Consider the following 23,065-nt stretch of genomic DNA (forward strand, 5'->3'; position numbering starts at 1 on the left):
AGCTCATACAAACTCTATCGAGTCGCCTCTTATGTAGTAGACGACTGCATATGCCTTGTAATTTTTTTAAAAAAATCTATTGTGTCACCTCTTATGTGGCAGGCGACTCTATAGCCCTTGTGATAATTTTGATAAATACCTATTGTGCCGTCTCATTTGTCGTAGGCGACTCCAAAGCGCATCATAGGTGTCGCCTATTTGAAAACACTGCGACTCATACAATGGATTTTCATTATGTGAAAATGACCTATCTCGTCGCCCACTACTTAAGAGGCGATGCGAAAAGGTATGCTATATGTTTGTTGATAGGCGACTCCATATCATGGACCATATTGTGTCGATAGCTACGAAGTCGCCTTTGAGGCGACTCCATAGGGTGTTTAGAGGCGACTCCGTAGGGTGTTTTCGTAGTAGTGTCTTGTCCCCTGCAAAGTGGGATCTCCAATTTCCCCACTTGTATAAGAAAAATTCATCTTATCTTAAAAAAATAGAGTAAAAATAACAATAAAAATTGATAAAATAAGAGAAAAAAGTTATTGGAGACACTACATCACATGTATATCAAGATAAGAAAAGAGTGATAAAAATAGTTTGGGGAGCGATCCACATCTCATAAGTTGAGGTGGCACAATGTTCATCTATATATATATATATATAAAACAAGGTTCATTTTGCTTACGTATCAAGCCAGCATTATTCAATGTTCACTTCGCCTACGTGTCATGCTACTACTACATCTGCCACGTGTCATCGCCAAATTCGACACTCTATTAATTATATAACGTGTTCACATCCAAAAAAATCTGATATCACATGGCGTGATAATTTCCTTCCAAAAAAAACTACCTTGAAATCAAACAATGATATTAGTGTGAGAAGTTTTAAACAACTGCCTAAATTATAGCTACCGGTCAAATATAATTAAATGTTTTTTATTTAAAATTCAAAATTCACCCACCAAGAATTGTTATTATAGTTGCGGGAAAATAAAGGTAAAAAATGTTATTATATAAGATGTTCATGTAATCACACCCTAATATAAACTGATTGTCCAGAAAATAAAAATGTTCATTCATCCATATTTCAATCTCAATTATAAATTCCTAAATGACAGTTATACTACTAATATATTAAATTAATTTTCACTAATTGTTAAAACTTACAATCTTGATTTTTTCAATATATTTCTCACTCACTAACTGTAATAAATTTAATCCTTTCCCAAAACCAACTCAAGTTATAATTTCGAAATGTTCTTTTCTCTCTAATTTTCTTTTTTGGACGAAAAACTGATTTACAAAAAAAAAAATTTGATTTTGAAAATTTTATTTTTTAAAAGATAAAAATCTGATTTAATAAATAAAAACATGTTTTACAAATAATCTTATTAAGTAATGAGATGATTTATGTATTGTATTGTAGTGACCGTTAAAGAATTGATATCGGTATTATATAGGACCCATAATCGATTGTGTTTTTTTTAGAATAATATTAAAAAAACCGATTTGCTTGAATAAAATAATGGGATTATTGCCTCATCATGGTCTACATAGTGTATAAATTGATTTGCTTGAAAAAACCGATTTGCTTGCATAGATTATTGCTTCATCATCATATTCTTTCCTAAAGTAAATATTCTAATTAAATAAAGTAATATTATCGCACCTATAAAATCGATTTGCTTGAACTGATGGCCGAAGTGATATTCTTTCCTAAAGTAATATCATCATATTCTTTCCTAAAGTAATATTATTCTCCTTACATTAAAATTACCACGTGGTAAAGCAAAGCAATAGGTTCAAATGAAGATGACACGTGGCAAAAGCAAAGAGGTGACCGGAAAAATTAGGATGAATGAGAGCAGAGGAAGCTTCATGTCTTGCCACGTAGGCTGAAGTTTTCTCTCTAATTTTCTTTTCTCTCTAATTAAAACTTAGAATATTTTTTATAAGGCCTGTTCTAATAAAATAAGAACAATCATACTACTAATTATAAATAATTCACAAGTCATAGTATTGCAGCATAAGGGTCGTAAGCCAGTTTTAAACTATTCTCATTACAAGATTCTAAATTTTTTAATCACAAGGCCATAATAAATATTTCAACCTAAAATTACGAGATACACCTCTTTAATTCACGAGTATGTTGGAATGTAAATATAGAAGTTTGAAATTGTTATACAATACAATTCTAAAAATCGAAAAGAATATGGAAAAGAACACAGGTCATATGGTGATTAAGAAATAAAAGGCAAATCAAGACAAAAATATGCCATATTTTATAATTTTCTTGAGTGATTGTCTATTTAAATTAACTTTTTCACTTAGAAATTTAGAGATAACCCCATTCATTTTGATGAAAATCATGCTATATAAAACTTTGAGATTGTTTTTTAATACAATTTGGATAATCATATCATAAAAAAAATAAAAATTTGTAATAAGATAGTTTAATAAGAGAGAGGAGTTGAGCGGGACTGCAGAAAGCAAGGAGTGAAAGTTGTTGCATGATCGAGTGACAGTAGTGCTGCGTATTGTATTTTTATATGAGCCTCTGTATAAAACGATAGGCAGAACAAAAGCTTCTTCATTCAACTTATTTTGTTTTAAGAAAGTTTTTTTTACTAAGCAAGTAATTATATTAATTAGAGCAAACAGTTACAACCTAAAACCAACTAAGAGAAAGCAAACCTTTGCTTAGCAAAAAAAAAAAAAATTGGTTGGTCACATGTTTTATCATGACATTAGCTACATCAATCACTAAACATACGGGTCATGAGCCGGTTTTAAAATTTATTTTTAATACACAATATGATTATGAAAACTTGAAATCAATCAGCTACAATTCAAATCATGATTTTAGGAGAAACATCCTAAAATCTTAAATTTATAAACAAAGTATTCCCCCACAATTTAATGTTTTTTTTGTTTCATTTACGTAATTATAAATGTATATATCACGATCACAATATTTTTAAAGTTTAAAATGTTATAACAAAGGAGTGAAAGTTGTTGCATGATCGAGTGATAGTAGTGCTGCGTATTGTGTTTTTATATGAGCCTCTGTATAAAACGATAGGCAGAACAAAAGCTTCTTCATTCAACTTATTTTGTTTTAAGAAAGTTTTTTTTACTAAGCAAGTAATTATATTAATTAGAGCAAACAGTTACAACCTAAAACCAACTAAGAGAAAGCAAACCTTTGCTTAGCAAAAAAAAAAAAAAAAGTTGGTAGGTCACATGTTTTATCATGATATTAGCTACATCAATCACTAAACATAAGGGTCATAAGCCGGTTTTAAAATTTATTTTTAATACACAATATGATTATGAAAATTTGAAATCAATCAGCTACTATTCAAATCATGATTTTAGGAGAAACATCCTAAAATCTTAAATTTATAAACAAAGTATTCCCCCACAGTTTAATGTGTTTTTTTGTTTCATTTACGTAATTATAAATGTATATATATCACGATCACAATATTTTTAAAGTTTAAAATGTTATAACAAAGGATTTTTATGTATATTAAATATAATTTTACATTTTATATTCTTTTAATCTTAAATACATGGATTCTAAATAATCACGGATTCAATATATTTCAAATAAAAACAACTACTTAATATACAAAATAATGTTGTCGTACGTTATATACAGCTCCAAACCATTTCTACATAAAACCTCAGTGGCGGAGCCACGTGGTAACAAGGGGTAGCACGTGCTACCCCTGTTTTTTTAAAAAAAAAAAAAATTCCAAAAAATCGGAAAAAAATCGCAAAAAAAGAAGGGCGCTTTTCATTTGGAAATTTCACTCTCTCAGACTTTCACCTCCTCAAACTCAGTCTCTCTCTCTCTCTCATCTCAAACTCTCAACTCCCATTCGCGGATTCGCCAGTCGGAAAATCGAACCAGTCGCCGGAGTATTCGTCTCGGTCGTCGCATCGTCGGAGAAACTAGATCTAGCCCTCAAAATGGTAAGTTTATTGTTCCGCGAATTAAAATCTAGAATCTAGATCTAACCCTAAATTAGAGTCTCCTCTTAACTTTGATTCTTAAATCTTAATCCCCTGAGTCTTAACTTTCTTTTTCTTTCTTCTCGGAATCTCGGCAGTCGGCTGCTCGGCTCTCCAGAAATAGTTAGCGACGGCGACAGTAGCGACGGCGACGGCGACCCGCGACAGTAGACACATAGTTCCGCCGTTCCGGCGTTGCGTTCAGCCACTACATTCAGCGGTTTCAGCCATTCAGGTAACTTTCTTTCTTTTTCCTCTATAATTGTTGGCAGAATGGCAGTTTTTTTTATTTTTCTTTTAGGCTGAATTTCAGAATCTGTGGAAATTGTGCCAATAATTGTGGTATGTGGATTTGTGGAATTAGTAGTTTGTGGATTGTTCATTGTTGTGGAATTTGGTTGTTCACAGTTCATTGTTGTGGACTTTGGGTTGAAATTTTGATTGTGAGTTGTGAGGTTGAATTTTGATTGATTATTGTCGTTTTTTCCATTGTTAGTTAGGTTGAATTTGTGGAAGTTTGATTGATTGTTGTGAAGTATGATTGTTTATTGGGTTGAATTTGTGGAAGTTTGGTAGTGATATATGATATATCATATGGTGTTGAAATTAGGAATTTGTGGAATTTGTTAGTTTATTATTATTGGAGTTGTGGCTTGTGGGAATGAATGATTAGTGAATGAAAATCTATATTTCAGAAGCATGAAGAGAAAACAAGGGAGGGATATTTCAAGCTTTTTTTCCAAAGGAACACCTAATGAAAATCAAGTTGATTCAAATTCACCTATTCCTCCCACTCAACCAAGTCAACAAAATTCTTCTCCATTAAGTACTAATCCTCCATCTCAAAATGAAGACTTAGAACTTGGAGCTACTTCACACACTAGGTCTCAAATCCCAACTCCTTTGAAAAGGTTAACAGAAATGGAAATTAAGAGTCTTCCTCAAGATCCGGGAAAGAGGAAAAATATGAGTGATTTCCATAATGATGATAGAGATTATATTAGGAGATTCTATATTGATAGAGGACTTTGTCAACCGGTAAAGCATGACTTTCCTTTTAGAGATTTTGGGAAAAGTAGTCGCCGCTTCAATCCTACTTGGTTTCAGAAGTATGACACTTGGATTGAGTATAGTGTGGAAAAAGATGCTGCCTTTTGTTTTGCTTGCTATTTGTTCAAGAAAGACAATGAAGGTTCTGATGCTTTTGTTAGTGAGGGGTTTAGAACTTGGAGTAAACCAGATGCACTCAATAAGCATATTGGTGGACATATGAGTGTTCACAATAAAGCCATGACGAGTCTTGCTGACTTTAAAAATCAAAAGGATAGTCTTCCATCTGCTTTCAGTAATCAATCGCAAGAAATGGCAAGCAATTATCGGAAGCGATTAGAAGCTTCTGTTAAATGTGTGAAGTACTTATTACTTCAAGGGTTGTCTTTCCGTGGCCATCTTAAAAATTCTGATTCTTTGAATCAAGGAAATTTCCTTGAACTCCTTAAATTTCATGCAAAAGATAGACTTGATGTTGAAAAGGTTGTATTGGAAAACGCTCCGGGAAATTGCCAAATGACTGCTCCTTGCATCCAAAAAGACATCATAGATGCTTGTGCAAAAGAAACAACGAAAGTCATGCTTGATGAAATTGGTCATGATTTTTTTGCTATCCTTGCTGATGAGTCCGCAGATATATCTGATAAAGAACAAATGGCTCTTTGTTTGCGATACATTGATAGAAATGGTGGATTGAATGAACGTTTTCTTGGTTTGGTTCATGTGCCTAACACCACTTCTTTAACTCTTAAAGAGGCAATTGAATCGTTGCTTATGGAGCATTCTCTTAGTCTTTCTAGAGTTCGGGGACAAGGATATGATGGTGCTAGTAACATGCGAGGTGAAATAGCTGGTCTAAAAACTCTAATAACTGATGAGTGTCCACAAGCATATTATGTTCATTGTTTTGCTCACCAACTTCAATTGACACTAGTTGCCGTTGCCAAGAAAAACTCTGATTGTAGTTGGCTTTTTCTTGATGTGCTTCCATTGTTGTTGAATTTTGTTGGTGGTTCACCTAAACGAAAAGAATTTCTTCGACAAAATCAAAGAACACGTGTTGTAGAAGCTTTATCCTCGGGTGAAATAGAATCTGGCACTGGTTTGAATCAAGATAAATCTTTAAGTAGGCCTGGTGACACTCGATGGGGATCTCATTTTAAAACAATTGTGAATGTTCTTGATTTATATCGTCCAATCCTTGAGTCACTTGATGCTATTGCTGAATCTTCCATTGAAAAGGCCGACAAAAACAAAGCATGTGCAATCATTAATTTGTTGATGACTTTTGATTTTGTTTTTGTGGCATACTTGATGACATCTATTTTTGGGATCACACATGAGTTGAATTTGGCTTTACAAAAGAGTGATCAAGATATTGTGAATGCTATGACTTTGGTTGATGTGACTAAGAGGAATTTGCAAAAGCTAAGAGATGGTGGATGGGATGCTCATATGACTAAAGTATCTTCCTTTTTGACAAAACATGACATTGAGATTCTGAACATGGAGGGAATGTATGTTGCACCGGGGAGAAGAATGTTTCGGGGTAATACTTCACAAGTGACAAATCTTCATCATTTTCGGGTTGAGGTTTTTCTAAGTGTTATTGATCAACAATTGCAAGAAATTGAAAATCGATTTAGTGAGAAAAGTAAGGAATTACTTATTTGCATGTCTTGCTTTAATCCTTCTAATCGGTTTGCATCATATGATAAAGAAAAATTGCTAAGGCTTGCTGAGTTTTATCCAAATGAATTTTCAAGTGCTGAAATGTTCTTTTTTGAACATTCATTGGATAACTTCATTGAAGATGTTCGAAATGATGAGAGGTTTTGGAATGTGAAGACTCTCAATGAGCTTTCTATAAAGCTTGTTGAAACAAAAAAACATGAAACTCATTCAAAAGTTTATTTGCTTTTGAAGTTGGTGTTAATTCTTCCTGTGGCGACTGCAAGTGTAGAAAGAGCATTCTCTACTATGACTATGATCAAAAATAAATTACGAAATAGCATGGGAGATGGATTGCTAAATGATTGTTTAGTTACTTTTCTTGAAAAAGATTTGTTTTGTGATGTAGAAGTTGATGCGATTGTAAATCGGTTCCAAAATTTGAGGACCCGACGTGAACAATTGTAATTTTCTTTTATTATTGATTTCAAGGTTGTATTTGGATTTTGTAACATTTAGGATTTTGTAACATTTTGAATTTAGTAATTACGAACTTTTTTTTTGAGTTTCTAGTAATGTAAAGTTGCGCTACCCCTGGTCTAGAATTCTGGATCCGCCCCTGTGCACGGGTGTAAAGCTAGTTTAAGATAAAACAGAAGTTGCAAAGCAATTAATTAAGGATAGTGTGAGATAAATATATAGATTGCATACCTTTTTGCTTTGAAAACTGTTTGTTTGGACTTGCATGTATCTACCAAACTATGTTTTGGGAGGTCAAAGGTAGATCTTTCGTAGAAAAATGTGGGTGTATCTTTCAGATGTATTCTCTGGTATATGAATAAATAATAATCGAATTGATGTGTAATGTTGTATGTGGAGGAATAACGATGGCATTTAATAAGAAAATTGGGAGGAAGAAATGTGATCTATATATTGGCTAGCGACAAAGTCACGAATCAGATATGGAAGATCATAGTAGGCTGTCATTGTGAATCTTGATTTTGGAAATCTTTATGCAACTAAATCACTAAATGAGTAAATGTGCTACATGCCTTTCACACGTTCGTCGGAGCATGTATAATGTGGACATGTGGTGAATTAAACTCACATCCATGATCTTTATATTAATATTTAAAAGGAATATTAATGAAAGTAGTGAAAAAAAAACTAATTCAAGCAATCTCACGCAATTGCATTGTACATCATTAATTTTATGTGATTAAATGTCAACCACTGATCTCCATATCTAATCAAAAGTCACAACTTTAAAACTCCCCCCGTTTTCTTCCATTGTTCCTTAAAAATTTTCAGATTAGGTCTAATATTTTTGTAATATTTTTTGGAGATTATAATGTGTTGTGGCAAGAGATTAAGTACCTTTTAATTTAGGGAAAAACTTCCCATTGATAACCCTCCATTTTTGGCTTTTTTCACTTGTAATTCTCAATTTTTTAATTACGTTGATAACCCTTAATTATTGTCCTAATATCAAACGTGACATTATGAAGAAGAACTTTCCATTAGAACTTAATACCTTGATTACCACGCCTTAGTTTGTGGGCCACAAAAATTGTTCGGTTAAAGTTTAGAGGGTCATTTTGGCCCTTAAGGATCAAGATTAACAAAAGACCTGAAATTCCTCATTTAGCATGTTGTAAAACTCATTGAGTAAATCTTGGTTTGCGTGCCATAAGTTTTTAACGGAAATTTTCAACATTTAACGGCAAATTAACGTTTTTTGCTTCGTAATGTCACGCTTGACATTTGTGCAATAATTAAGGATTATCAACGGGATTAAAAAAAAAAAAGTAAAAACTGAGGGATACTAATGGGAAAAGCCAAAAACATAAGGTTACTAATGTGAATTTCACTTTAATTCATATCGAAAGTGTTTTTTTTTTTTTGAAAAAACCCCTTTTAACTTTTATTTATTTAAAATAACTACTTTTTACAACAAACTTCTTCAAATACTACCAGATGACAATCACCATTAAGTTTGGATGTTCATTCCACTATATATTGACTTGCATGGTAGTCACATTCTTCGACCTTCTCCCCACCATCTGTGAATTAAGATGCCAATACTAAGACTTTTCTACAGTTGGTATGTCGGTTTGCTGGACAAATCCCTCCAATTCGAGCTGCAAATGGTGTTGAAAAAGGTCCCGTAATTACCACGCATAAGCCAATGGTGGAATTAAATGAGAATTAAAATCTGGTAATATTTTAAAAGTGATTATTGTTTTGAAAAAAATATATGTATACGTAGTTTTGGAAAAAAAAATTCTTATAAAAGCTAGTCCCCTAAAATTTTTCCAAAATTGAAATTTAAAATTATGTCACGGTAATGTTATTGAAAAGTTTCTCATTGCTAAATTATCTATACCATATACTATAAAGACTATTAAATCCCAATCATATTTTTTTTATATATATTCCCATCATATTATCTTTTACATATGTATTCCGGTCATATTACTTTTATTTATGTATAAGTTGTAAATCATAGTCAAAATGAAATATGTGAATAGTGACAATATAAGAATTACGTACATTGAAAAGAATGATAGGAGTACTATTTACGAAAAATATTTTTACTATTACAAGACAGACACAAATCTCAAGTGGTATTGGAAGACTAAAGTTATTATTTCTTGAAGACATCCGCATATAATTAAAGAACTTTGGATAGTTTTCCTTACAAATTGTTGTAATTAGGACAATATTATAGTTGACCTTCATTATGTCTTAAGCATAATTGGATATATTTCTTTTTAGTTTTGTTACTATCAACACTGCAATTCATAATTAATTAGTTTTTAGGCTTGAGTTACGCCCCGAATAATTATATCTTTTTCGTTGAAATAATAACATCAAGTAATACCACTTGATTTACTGATTCAGACATTAGTATATATGTTTGTGATCACGGGATCAAATCTTATATAATGCATTTTCTATTTTTTTAGTGTATGTGAATTACATGGAATAAAACACTCTAAGAAAAAGCATCATATGACACCGTTCACTTGTTAAGGAGTACCTTTTAATATATTAGTACTAGCATTTTTTGCACGTGATGCGTGCTTGGATTTTTTTCAAGACAGATACTCGGTTTTCTTCGACATCAGTAAAACTCAAAAATTGAACTTTAGACATACGAAGTATAATTGTTTAGTTGCAAAATTTGATTTGTTTAGTCTCTGTCACTTAAGTCTCTCACCAGTCTTTTTTTTTCTTTTACTTTTTAAAGTTAAATACCTTTTTTTTTTATTAGGAAATTAAGTCAACCCAAGGGCTAACCCCTACAAGGCTACTAGTCTGTAGGAAACACCAACACATAGGCTAGTAAGGCATGCATATCATGCAAAGGAAATACCCCAGCATAATGCTGGGGGTAAGGATCGAACCCCTAATCTCATGGGCCAAGAGGGAGCTGACGTAGTCGGAAAATATGGAGAATAGCAAGCGCTAATCTCGATCAAGAACAAACAGATTTACAAGCGATAAATCTGTAAAAACTCCGGAATCCACCAGAAAAGAGTAGGAACTCTGTGATATTATTAAAAGTCAAAAACTCCCTCCAAACAATGACCTAATAATGTTTAAATACTTAACACAAAACCCTAATATGAAATTAAGGAAATAATAAAATCCGGAAATAATTAAAATGCTGATTTCGGGCCTTAAACGAACTCGGATGACTCGTTGGCTCGTTCCGCTTCCGAAAAGGTATCACAATAAGCAATCAGACTCCGTTAGCCCGATTAGTAGAAATCATTTCAGGCTCTTTTGTCGAACTTTATTATCGAACTTATCCGCTAACCTTCCTACGTTAGAAGCGCTCTACCCACTTGAGCTAACTCCTATCCTTTAAAGTTAAATTCTACGAACAAAATAGAAATTTTACTGAATTTATCTGTGATTTCTAATATTATAATTTTTAGTTGATTTTTGAATTAAGTACACTACTTCATAGATTGTGAAGAAAATGGACACTTCGATTTCAAGTCAAATATTTGTGAATGTTTTTGTGAGTACGTATTGACATTGTAGTGTATTGGTTGTAGTTTGTAAGCGAATTTTTTTAGTTTTTGTAAAGTTCTCGTTTGAGTGATTGGTATAACGTAAATTATGCAATTCTATGGTTTTAATTGACTTATGATCATTGTTATAATTTTATTTTCGGTATTTTTGTTTGAAGGCTTCCTTTGGTTTAATTTGTATGTAAATTTATATTTTAAAAAGACAAGGGGATACAATCGTCTATTCATTCGGGGACACCATAGCTTCCCTTTCCCTTATATAATAGAGATAGATATTTTACTACCTCCATTTTTCAAAGTTCTATTCACTTTTATTTCACATGATGTCGATCCAAAGCATACTTGTGATCATTAGTAGTATTATAAAAAAAAGTACGAAAATTGATATTATGAGATATGAGTCACATGATAATGTTAATCTTATACTTCTTTCGTTTTATTTTACAACATTTACTATTTTTTGGCATTTTATTTTAGTTGTATCGTTAATTATTTTTGATTGTCTGTCTCTATTTTCCTCATCATCACAACAAATTAAAAAGAAGTGAACCAATAATAAATGATGGTCGAACTTTTATAATTTGGACTTTAGAAGAAGTATATCGTAGTCAAGATTTATCAACAAATTGTTGTACTCCCTCCGTTTCATAATATAAGGCATGCACGAGGTTCGAGGTCGAACTTTGACCGTTAATTACTCTCAATTTATGTTGATAAAAAATTTTAAAAAATAATATTATTATAGTATTTTTCAAGACGAATCCAACGGTATAATTTTTATAATTTTTATTTATCGTATTTGAGAGATATTTGTGATCAAAACAAATTTTCGTAAAGCGTGAATGCCTTATATCTATCACCAAATTGTTGTAATTAATAATAAATGTGGTTTCATTAATACATTTCAAGTAAAGATCAAATAATTGAGCTACTCTTATTATCTCTAAGTTCTTGTTCCTCCATGGTATCACATAGCACCTTACCTCTCGTCTCAGGCAAGCAAAGAACCAAAAACCCACAAACAAGAACTGTAATTCCAAACACCCCATAGCTATATATCTTGTTTTTCCTCCCGATTAGAATCAACACCGGGTCAAAAACCGAGCCAAAGATCATTGCCTGCCTCACAAGTGATGAGGCCGAATTTCGAACACAAGTAGGAAAGAGCTCCACTGTATACATCAATACTAAATTGTACGCCATGCAAGCGCAAAATAAAGACACCACCTCCAAGCTGATAATCAACCCTTGATAACTATGTTTTCCTAACACAGAAAAAATAATACTTGTTGCTCCACTAATCACGCAGAAGCCGAGCATTGATATCCTTCTGTTGCATCTTGGAATCCAGTAGAGGAATGTTAGTAGATAAGATAGTAAAGACAATAATGCACTTAATGCTGCGGTCAAGTAGATATTAAAACCTAAGTTTCCAACACCTAAAAACATGCCAAAGTACATAAGACCAATGCCAAAAGCTAAAAGCATGGATGCTAATAATCTTTTGACAGCCCATTTTTCATTGATTAGTATCTTGAGGGATGCAAAAGAACTAGTCTCCTTTGGCCCCTTTTGTAAAGCACCCATGTTGTTTATTGTCAAGGTTGAGTAAACTACGCTAGTAGTTGATCCTAGTTTTCTTAAGATGGCTATGGAATCCTCGGTTCGCCCTTGCATGAACAACCATCTTGGAGACTCTAAGAGGAAGAAATAACATAGTAGTGAGCATGCAATTCCTGGAATTGAAGTCCATAGATATAAGTTTCTCCATGAAGAATCCTTGGTTAGATATGCAATAGCAGTTAATAGGAGTATTCCCAGTGAGAAATTGATGAACCCCATCATAATAAGTCGTGACCGCCATCTTTTGCAAGTTTTTTCTGTCTGCAAAACTAGTGCAGTGATGGCAACTGGTGCACGACCAGCCCCACTCACGAAACGAAATATTGAATACACCCAAAAATTTGGAGAAAATGAAGAAGCAAGTGCGGCAAGGGACATAACAAGTAGTGAAACACATAGGAGATTCTTTCGCCCAAGTGATGAATCACCCAATGTGGCTAGAACTAACCCACCTAATAAGCAGCCTACAAAGTAGCAAGTGGTTGGGAAGCCGGTGATGAAGGAACTAGCACATTCGAGATCCCACTCGGATATGATCGAAGTGTGCACGTTGGGATAATCCCAAGCCCAGTCGCTCTTGGAGAGGCGACATATGTTGGAGTTATTACTGGAACTGCATGAGATTTTGCTATTAGTATTACTACTTGTGCAATGCCATGTTGGTTGAGCATGAGCAAAGATACTGATGTAGGTTTGTTGGCTGTCAAATAGTGGTGCTAGCGTTGTAAGGAGGACTTGTAAGATTTGAGTCACATTAAGGCGTCCAACACTTTGTTCAATCATATCATCTATGGACATTGAAGGTGGGGTTGTGTTTTTTTCTTCAACTTCTTCCACCGGCTTTGACCCATTTTGCTCCATTGATGTAGTAGAGTATAGTAATGATGGATGTTATCCTGCACATTAAAGTTTGATAAGTTAATGACCTAAATAAGAATATGGAGATTAATTTGCCTATTAGGTTTAGACATGCATGATATTACGAGCATGTTTAGTTCAATAATTTTGGACTCTAAGAAACATATTTAAAATACCTAATCCTTTTTTTTTTATTACTATTTCTTGGTCATAATGGACTTTCGTAGAATCTTCTCTTCTGAAGTAACAAAATTCATCTATTGGTGATAATGTTTATTATTCCCTTTCCATTTCAAAGCAAGCTTGCATTAACTCCTCTAATTAATATATCTATTCTCATTTCATTCTATGACTTGAACCAAACATGTTCTAGTCGATCAAGCTGGTTGACTGGCGAGTATAGGTCGTTTGGATAAATAAAGTAGAAGTAATATTAAAACATGAGTATACTGAGAGAGTGAGAGAAAAATAGTTAGTGAAGAAATTGATATGTCATAAGTTGGGTAGTTTGTGTTGGATTATGCTCCAAAATTAGTCAAATAGTTTTCCTAATAGTTAGGATTAGTTGCTAATAATCAGTTAGTGGGTTAACAAGTAGTGGTCTAGTTAGTGGGATAGTAAGCAAGTAGTGGGCTACATGGTGGACATGTTATTAGTAGTGCTTTATATGCCTATTTAAAGGTTGTTTTGTTTATTCATGATGTGAGTATGAAATATATAAAAATGTAGTCTTTCTAATTCTCTCCAAGTTTCTCTTTTTCTCCTCTAAAAATTCTACAGTTTGGTGGGATAAAACTTTGATTGAAGATAATAAGGCAATTATTCAAGAACTTACCAAAATAGTATACATGACAAGTAATTAAGAACAGGCAGAAATGTATAGATTACATACCACTTTTTGCTTTGAAAACCCGTTTGTTTGCACTTTTATTGAGCAGGCTTCATTTTGGGATTGCAAAGGTATAGTTCTCTCGTCTAAGGTATAAGCTGTGTGTGTTTCTTTCAGATGTATTAAGTTTGCGTGTATAGCTATCGAATTGATGCGTAATGGTATGAAATTGGTCTGTTGTATATGGAGGAATAAGGGTCGCATTTATAATGAATAATGGGAGGAAGAAATGTGATCTACATTAATTGGCTAACTAGAAAATCACGAATCAGATATGGGCTGTGGTCAATATCGCAGAATCAGATCATACTTTGTACTAGCTGGCAAATAGCGCCTGTCATCAGCTGTTATCGTGATTCTTGTTTTTAGAAATTTTTAATGCAACTAAATCAGTCATTGTGCTTGCTGCGTCTCCACACGTTAGTGGTGAACCAAAGTCACCTCCATTGAATTTTCTTTCTCCTATAAGTACAACAAATGCTTAATCTTGAAGCATTATGTATGAAAAACACATATATTATTAGTGTCAATATCGTAAGTATGTTTCACAAATCAATTTGTATACTTTTTTTGAGTCACTTTCGGAAATCCCGTGGTAAGAAAATTTTTCTTTGGGCTGCCCTCACACAGGATCACTCACACGGAGGCTCAAGAAGCCCTTGCGTCCCCACCGTACCAGCAGCATTTCCCCCCACCCCACCCCACCCCACCCCTTCCTGTGCATCCGCACCAATAGCACCCCCACCCCTCCCCATAAAAGGAATTATGTCCTCGACTTTATTGCAATTATTAAATATAACATAGATCGTATTATGAAGATAATAAGCTCATTAAATTGGGTCGTCTATATATATGTCTTGCTAGAGAATGCTATACAACAATTCGTGTTAATAAATTATAAACCCGAAGTCCAATTAAACGAATCCTATAAGGTCACAAATAATATTTGAATCAACAAAAGAAAAACCTAAAGCCCATAATGGGCACTAGGGTGGTTGGCCAAGAGAGAGAGAAAGGGGATTGCCTAATCACAAGAAAAAGATACAAGATCTCTTTCCCGTTCTCTCCAAAATAAAGCCACCTTATTCTCCAAGATAAGAAGAAAATATTCTTCCTTCCAACTAGCATTGGTGGAGCGTTGATCTGAATTGGTGGACCAAGTAGAGGAATCACGGTTGCGGTTTCATCTCAGGATTATAACAAGCTTTGTGAAAATCACGCTTCAAATGTTAATTCTAAACTATTATGTGATCCATGATTGTATATGCATGTGATCCTGTTTAAGTGCTTATGAATATGATTCATGAAATTTCGCTTATAGTACTTAAATTCCTACTACACCCCTGCCCCTGCATTCCCACCAGTAGCCCCAAACACTAAGAGCAACCCCCCAGCAGCCTTCCTCTTCCCCTTTCACCTCCATCCTCCCCCTCTTCTACCTACACTTGTCGCCTCCCTCGCCCCTCCCCTATCTCCTCTTCTTTGTCCCAACCACAAACACACAACCCACCCCATCCCACCAACCCCTTCCTCCAGGCAGCCGTGCCCCGTCATGCGCGACCTCCTTTCTTCTCCTCCCTCTTTCTCCCTTCCTTTATTACTCTGTAATTTCAATTTTTTTAGGATTCACCATGGAACCGAAGGTAAATTTTGGATCTACTGTGGTGGAACTGACCATTTTTTCCGGTTCCACCACGATAGAACCGAAAAAAATATATGTTTCTTCCATGGTCATATCGATTTTTTTTCTTGATTCACTTTTTTGTGCGCTTCTTTCAATGCACATCTTTGAATATAAATATCTTTCATTATATATTAGTAAAAATTATAGCGACTGAATATTATTAATAAAGTACTAAATGAGATGAACCAAATAAGACGCCATATGACTATATTTTTTCTTATAAATTGAGAAGATTCTCTCTAGTCTCTATTATGAGTCGTGTTAAGATTACAAGTGAAAAAGATATAAAACAAAAGGGAGTACTTTGAACAGAAAATGTTCTTATAATTACCTGTTTTACATGTTTACTGAGTCATGTATTAACTTACAAAGAATGGCTTTTATTAATTTATAAATGTTTTACTATCTAGTTTATAAATATTGTATATAAGTTTATGTAATTTATCAAAATGCATCTGATATGCATTTGAGCAATGCATATAAGTTTGAGATTGGGTAAAGCTCTCAAAGTCCGACCAATCAAATTATGTAATTTGAATAATGCATATAAGTTTGTGGAGTATCATTTATAATAAAAATGATATTATTGTTACTCACTATTATGTCATTTTTTGTATCAAACGTTTAGCATTTTTCTCCTATTCCATAATCATTTGTCAACTCTTTATATATTTTATCATAATTACATAAACTGATATCATTTATAAGATATGATATCATTATTAGTCACTTTTATGTTATTTTTCAGCAGATTTGTATCATTTTTCCTTCACACTACCCGCAAAATCAGCTGAAGAACATGAAGACACTATTTTATCTTCAATTCCACAATAATATCAATACAACTTTTTACAATAACTGTTTCAAATTTGTCGAATTCAAAAAACCAACAAAGCTACTCATAAAAAATCAGATCCAATTTTGTTAATTCAAAAAAACCAACAAAATTTGTCAAATTCAAAAACCAACAAATTGTTAGTTTTGATAGTTTTTAGAGTAGAGAGGAGATTGAATAAAATATGGAGAAGTTTTGCATTAAACTTGCTCAATTAATCTCAATACAATAAGTGCCTTTTATAGGCTTACAAAACACTACTAATAACATGTCCACTATGTAGCCCACTACTTGCTATCCCACTAACTAGACCATTATCTAGACCACTACTTGTTAACCCACTAACTAATTATTAGCAACTAATCCTAACTATTAGGAAAATATTTGACTAATTTTGGAACATAATCCAACACACCCCCTTGCTCCAAAATTTCTAAGAGGCAAGATTAAACATTGTGTCACAATCTTGCTTGTTCGTAATTCTTCCCGTATGATATATAGACCTTCATTTTTTTAAAAATCTTCATGGAGCACTTCTCTCCATTAACATGGAAGCACTTCTCTTCCTAATATAATGTACTTCTCATTATCAACGTCACATTTTCGGAGCACATCTCTCCGCACGACCTTGTGAAGCACTTCTCTTCACCACGACTTTGTGAAGCACTTCTCTTCACCACTTTGCATATAAACACAAATATTTTTCTTTTCAACCACTCTTGCCATGGTGGTTTGCCCGATATTTTTTTTCATTCATAAAACAGAAGATGGCCTGCAATGGCTTACTTCTTACTTCCTCTTTTTTTTTTTTTTTTTTTTTTTTTTTTGGCCTCCAAGGATCTAACCTAAAGCTCTTGATACCATGATAGTTTTTAGAGTAGAGAGGAGATTGAATAAAATATGGAGAAGTTTTGCATTAAACTTGCTCAATTAATCTCAATACAATAAGTGCCTTTTATAGGCCAGGCTTACAAAACACTACTAATAACATGTCCACTATGTAGCCCACTACTTGCTATCCCACTAACTAGACCATTATCTAGACCACTATTTGTTAACCCACTAACTAATTATTAGCATCTAATCGTAACTATTAGGAAAACTATTTGACTAATTTTGGAACATAATCCAACAAGTTTGTGTAACAACTCATTTGAAGCCAAAAAATATATATATAGAAATTATATTCTATATGGTTTCACTAATACATTTCAAATAAAATCAAATTATTGAGGTGCTACTACTATAGTACTATCAATCTATCATACATCCCTAAGTTCTTGTTCTTCCATGGTATCACACAACACCTTACCTCTCGTCTCAGGCAAAGAGAGAACCAAAAACCCACAAACAAGAACTGTAATTCCAAACACCCCATAACTATACATCTTGTTTTGCCTCCCTAGTAGAATCAACACTGAGTCAAAAACTGATCCAAAGATCATCGACTGCCTTACGATCAATGAGGCCGAATTTCGAACACAAGTAGGAAAGAGCTCCACTGTATACATCAATACTAGATTGTATGCCATGCAAGCGCAAAATAGAGACACCACCTCCAAGCTGATAATTAATCCCTGATTACTATGATTTCCTAATACGGAAAAAATAATGCTTGTACTTCCACTAATCACGCAGAAGCCGAGCAAAGAAATCCTTCTGTTGCATCTTGGAACCCAGTAAAGGAATGTTATTAGATAAGATAGTAAAGACAATAATGCACTAAATGCTGCGGTTAAGTAGATATTAAAACCTAAGTTTCCAACACCTAAAAACATGCCAAAGTACATAAGACCAAGGCCAAAAGCTAGAAGCATAGTTGCCAATAATCTTTTGACCGCCCATCTTTTATTGATTAGTATCTTGAGAGATGCAAATGAACTACTCTCCTTTGTCCCCTCTTGTAGATTAGCCATGTTGTTTATGATCAAGGTTGAGTAAACTAGGCTAGTACTCGATCCGAGTTTCTTTAAAACGGCCATAGAATCTTGGGTTCGTCCTTGCATAAACAGCCATCTTGGTGACTCTAAGATGAAGTAATAACATACTAGTGAACATATAATTCCTGGAATAGATGTTCATAGATATAAATTTCTCCAAGAAGAAGCCTTGGTTAGATATGCAATACCAGTTAATGTTAATATCCCCAATGAGATGTTGATAAACCCAATCATAATTAGCTGTGATCGCCATCGTTTGCAAGTTTTTTCTGTCTGTAAAACTATTGAAGTGATGGTAAGTGGAGCACGACCAATCCCACATAGGAAACGCAATAGTGAATACACCCATAAATTTGGAGAAAATGAAGAAGCAAGTGCAGCAAGTGACATAAAAAGGAATGAAATGCATAAGAGCTTCTTTCGCCCAATTGATGAATCACCAAGTGTGGCTAACACCAACCCACCTAATAAGCACCCTACAAAGTAGCAAGTGGTTGGGAAGCCGGTGATGAAGGAACTAGCACATTCGAGATCCCACTCGGATATGATTGAAGTGTGCACGTTGGGAGAATCCCAAGCCCAATCGCTCTTGGAGAGGCGACATATGTTGGAGTTATTATTCGAACTGCATGAGATTTTGCTATTAGCATTACTACTTGTGCAATGCCAAGTTGGTTGAGCATGAGCAAATATACTTATGTATGTTTGCTGACTATCAAACAGTGCTGCTAGCGCTGTGAGGATGGCTTGTAAGATCTGAGTCGAGTTTATGCGTCCGATACTCTGCTCAATTATATCCTCTATGGACATTGATGCTGGGACTGGATTTTGTCCTGCGGCTTCTTCTACAAACTTTGCCACATTTTGCTCCATTGATATTGTCAAGTTTAGTAATGATGGATGTTATCCTGCACATCAAAGTTTGATAAGGTAATGACCTAAATAAGAATATGGAGATTAATTTGCCTATTAGGCTATTAGGTTTGGACATGCATATTACGAGCATGTTTAGTTCAACAGTTTTGGGCTCTAAGAAACATATTTAAATACCTAATTTTTTTTTCTTGTTTGATTTAACCGCTCCTCAGTTCATTACTATTACTTTGTGATAATGGACTTTCCTAGAATCTTCCCTTCCCTTTGAAGTAACAAAATTTATCTATTGGTAGTAATGTATATTATTCCCTTTTCATTTCAAAGCTTGCATTAACTCCTCTAATTAATAATAATATTCTCATTTCATTCTATAACTTGAACCAAAAATGTTCTAGTCGATCACGATGATTGACAGACGAGTATAGTTTGCAGAGATAAAGTAAAAATAATATTAAAAAATTGATAAAATAAAAGATATAGCGTTATTGGAGGCGAATACATCACATGAGTATACTGAAAGAGTGAGAGAAAAATAGTTAGTGGAGGAATTGATATCTCGTGAATTGAGTAGGTTTGGTGGGATAAAACTTTGATTGTACATAAAAGGCAATTATTCAAGAACTTACTTACTTACCGAAATTGTATACATGACAAATAATTCAGAACAGGCAGAAATATATAGATTACATACCACTTTTTGCTTTGAAAGCCGTTTGTTTCCACTTGTATTGAACAGGCGTCGTTTTGGGAGGTAAAAGGTAGTTAAATTATCTCATATAAGTTATATATGTGTGTTTCTTTCAGATGTATTATCTGTTGCGTGTATAGCTATGGAATTGATGCGTAATTGTATGGAATTGGTCTGTTATGGAGGGATAAGGCTCGCATTTATAATGAATAATGGGAGGAAGAAATATCATCTATATATTAATTGGCTAACGAGAAAATCACGAAGGGCTATGCCGCTGTGGTCACTATCGCTGAATCAGTTCATACTTTGTACTAGCTGGCAAATAACGCCAGTCATTAGCTGTTATCGTGATTCTCGTTTTTAGAAATTTTTAATGCAACTAAAAATCACTCGATGTGCTTGCTGCGCCTCCACACGTTAGTTTTTGTTTTTTATTTTAATGAGGAAAGAAAAGTTAGGAAAGTTCGTCAATTCAGAGGCCAACCTAAAACATCCTTACGAATGATAAGGAAAAAAGTCAAGATCATAATGAGAGAAAGAGTAAAGAAGAGAAGGACACGAGTGACCCTAATGAGCCATGTAATTCGCCGCTTTGTGAGCCTTCCTGAAGACATGATCACAACAGAAGAAAAGCTAGCTAACTCCGTACCTACATCACAAATAATATTGTTAATTTCTCACGGGGGATTCCAAACTGTGTTTACTGAATTAACAACTGCAAGATTATCTCCTTCAATAAGAATATTACTAATCCCCTCCGACAATGCCCCTCGAATGCCTGCCCAAAGACCCCAAGCTGATGCTTGGAGGATGGAGACCGAGTCGCCTAGGGCTTGAGCACCCGCTAAAACAACATTGCTATCCGCATTACGAATAATAACCCTAAAAGCAGCACTGCCATTACTAAGTTTGGAACCATCAAAGTTTAACTCGAAAAACAACGAAGGATGGGGAGACCAGATAGTCTTTGGGCCGAACAAGAAACCCTAGAAGGCAAACTAGAGCCACCCGAATAAGCCCAGAGACCACTGACTCTTCAAATCTTCTTTTAGCCAATTAGAAGAAAACTTAGAAATAATCTCAGCTGCTTGCCTATGGGAAACAACCTCATTTCTGAAGAGCAGGTTATTTCTAAAATACCAAATGAACCACCATCCTATAGAAAATAATAAGACTAAATTATCGGTTGGCATCATAGCATGACACTTGATGAGTGAATCACATAAAGAGTAACTAGGGATGGAAGATAAGCAGGAAGGGAAAATAGGCCATCCATGGGAATAATGAAGCTGGGAAAATGCATCAATTATGAAGGGGTAACTAGAGCATAGATGAGAGGAAGATTATGTGTGATAGTTGCATAATACACACTCTTGGGGGAAAAACATGGCTTTTTTAAGTCTAGACTTAGTGGGAAACCCATCATTACAAGCCTTCCACAGGAAATTTTTAACTTTGGGAGGAACTCTAAGCTTCCAAATCCACACATAAGCAACTTTCGGAACGCGATCCTCAGTGAGACCTTGGGCTAATAGGGCCCCTGATTTCACCGAATATTTCCCATCTGCAGATAACCCCTGAACAAGCACATCCTCTGGAGGGTGAGAGGGGAGAAATAGAGAGGAGATTCGAGAAACAAGTCTGGAGGGGAGGAAGATCTCCAACTTTGCCCGATCCCAAATACCACCAGAGATAATGAACTCACTCACTTTCAAATGGTGAGAGCCAGGGATTAGGTCAACTAAATCTTTAAGCGGATGTTGAAAAATCCAATTATCAAACCAAAAATTGATTTGAGAACCATCAACTTGCCATCTTAGGGCTTTATAAAAAAAAGGATGAAGTCTCATGAGATGTTTCCACTGCCAAGACGCTAATTTGGGAGGCTTAATTATGAGACAAGAGACTTTGGTTTTTTGTATATTTTTCCTAAACTAGCTTGACCCACAAGCTATCACTATCCTTTAGTAGCTTCCAAAGGAGTTTAAGTTGAAGAGCAATATTATTTACGTCCGCCTTTCTGATGCCTAATCCACCAAAACACTTGGGCTTACATATTCTATCCTAACCAATAAGATTAGTGGAAGAATGAATGGGGTATTTGTTCTAGAAGAAATTCCCATATGACTTATCAAGATTATCCAGGATACTTTTAGGAATAAGAAAGCTTTGGATATGAGAATAAGCCTTCCATTTAGGAAGCTGAGATGTAACTTTGTTACTGACCTTACTGAAAGTTTCTTTAGTAACCTTGGAAGCAATAATAAAACAACCCATGTAATCACCCAAGTCATTAGTTTCTTGCATCTCGAGGATGTGGGAAAAAGGGCTTTATCACTAGGGTCAACATTACTAATGACTTGGAAAGAAGATTTATGATAGTTGACAAATTGACCAGACATGGCACAATATTTATCAAGAATAGACCTAATGATACTACAACTTTCATTGGAAGCCCTAGAAAAAACCATAGTATCATCTACAAAAGTCAAAAAAGGAATTCTAACACTTGTTTTACCAACAGAGACTCCCACTAGTTTATTATTATCTGAAGAAGCTGCGGCAAGCTGATGAGCCAGAAGCTCTGCACAAAGAATAAAAAAATATGGGGACAAGGGATCACCTTGACGGATGCCACGCGAGGGACAAAAAGTCGAACCAGGAATTCCATTAATAATAACTGAAAATGAAGGGGCAGAGATACAAGCATTAACCCACTATATCCATGTAGGACAAAATCCCAATTTTTGCAGCATGGTTAGAATGAAGGGTCATGCAAGTCTATCATAGGCTTTCTGCATATCAAACTTAATGGCTATCCAACCGGAACCCCCCCCCCCCTCGCCTAAAAGAGTGGAAAACTTCATGGGCTAATAAAATATTGTC

At 34.4% G+C, this 23,065-nt stretch overlaps 3 protein-coding genes across 3 annotated transcripts; 1 reads left to right on the forward strand and 2 right to left on the reverse strand.

The window, feature by feature from the left end:
* Nucleotides 1-4,937: 4,937 nt before the first annotated feature.
* LOC125493845 (uncharacterized) lies at nucleotides 4,938-7,205 on the forward strand. The gene has a single exon (XM_048637370.1). It carries the CDS (start codon nucleotides 4,938-4,940, stop codon nucleotides 7,203-7,205), a length of 2,268 nt encoding a protein of 755 aa, XP_048493327.1.
* Nucleotides 7,206-11,625: 4,420 nt separating this feature from the next.
* LOC104902618 (organic cation/carnitine transporter 2) lies at nucleotides 11,626-14,341 on the reverse strand. The gene is made up of 2 exons (XM_010690454.3): nucleotides 14,157-14,341; nucleotides 11,626-13,302 (listed from the first exon to the last, which is right to left on the reverse strand). The coding sequence occupies exon 2, from the start codon at nucleotides 13,265-13,267 to the stop codon at nucleotides 11,699-11,701; it is 1,569 nt and encodes a 522-aa protein (XP_010688756.2). The 5' UTR covers nucleotides 13,268-13,302; nucleotides 14,157-14,341; the 3' UTR covers nucleotides 11,626-11,698.
* Nucleotides 14,342-17,306: 2,965 nt separating this feature from the next.
* Nucleotides 17,307-20,362, reverse strand: LOC104902666 (organic cation/carnitine transporter 3). Its single transcript, XM_010690522.4, has 2 exons — nucleotides 20,180-20,362; nucleotides 17,307-19,520 (listed from the first exon to the last, which is right to left on the reverse strand). The coding sequence occupies exon 2, from the start codon at nucleotides 19,483-19,485 to the stop codon at nucleotides 18,751-18,753; it is 735 nt and encodes a 244-aa protein (XP_010688824.2). The 5' UTR covers nucleotides 19,486-19,520; nucleotides 20,180-20,362; the 3' UTR covers nucleotides 17,307-18,750.
* Nucleotides 20,363-23,065: the final 2,703 nt, after the last annotated feature.

Source organism: Beta vulgaris, chromosome 9 (genome assembly GCF_026745355.1).
Source record: "Beta vulgaris subsp. vulgaris cultivar EL10 chromosome 9, EL10.2, whole genome shotgun sequence".
NCBI classification, from domain to species: Eukaryota; Viridiplantae; Streptophyta; class Magnoliopsida; order Caryophyllales; family Amaranthaceae; genus Beta; species Beta vulgaris.

Excerpts from the sequence above, each read along its gene's own strand:
- LOC125493845 (XM_048637370.1), top strand. The coding sequence starts at position 4,938 with ATGGAAATTAAGAGTCTTCCTCAAGATCCGGGAAAGAGGAAAAATATG.
- LOC104902618 (XM_010690454.3), bottom strand. The coding sequence starts at position 13,267 with ATGGAGCAAAATGGGTCAAAGCCGGTGGAAGAAGTTGAAGAAAAAAAC.
- LOC104902666 (XM_010690522.4), bottom strand. The coding sequence starts at position 19,485 with ATGGAGCAAAATGTGGCAAAGTTTGTAGAAGAAGCCGCAGGACAAAAT.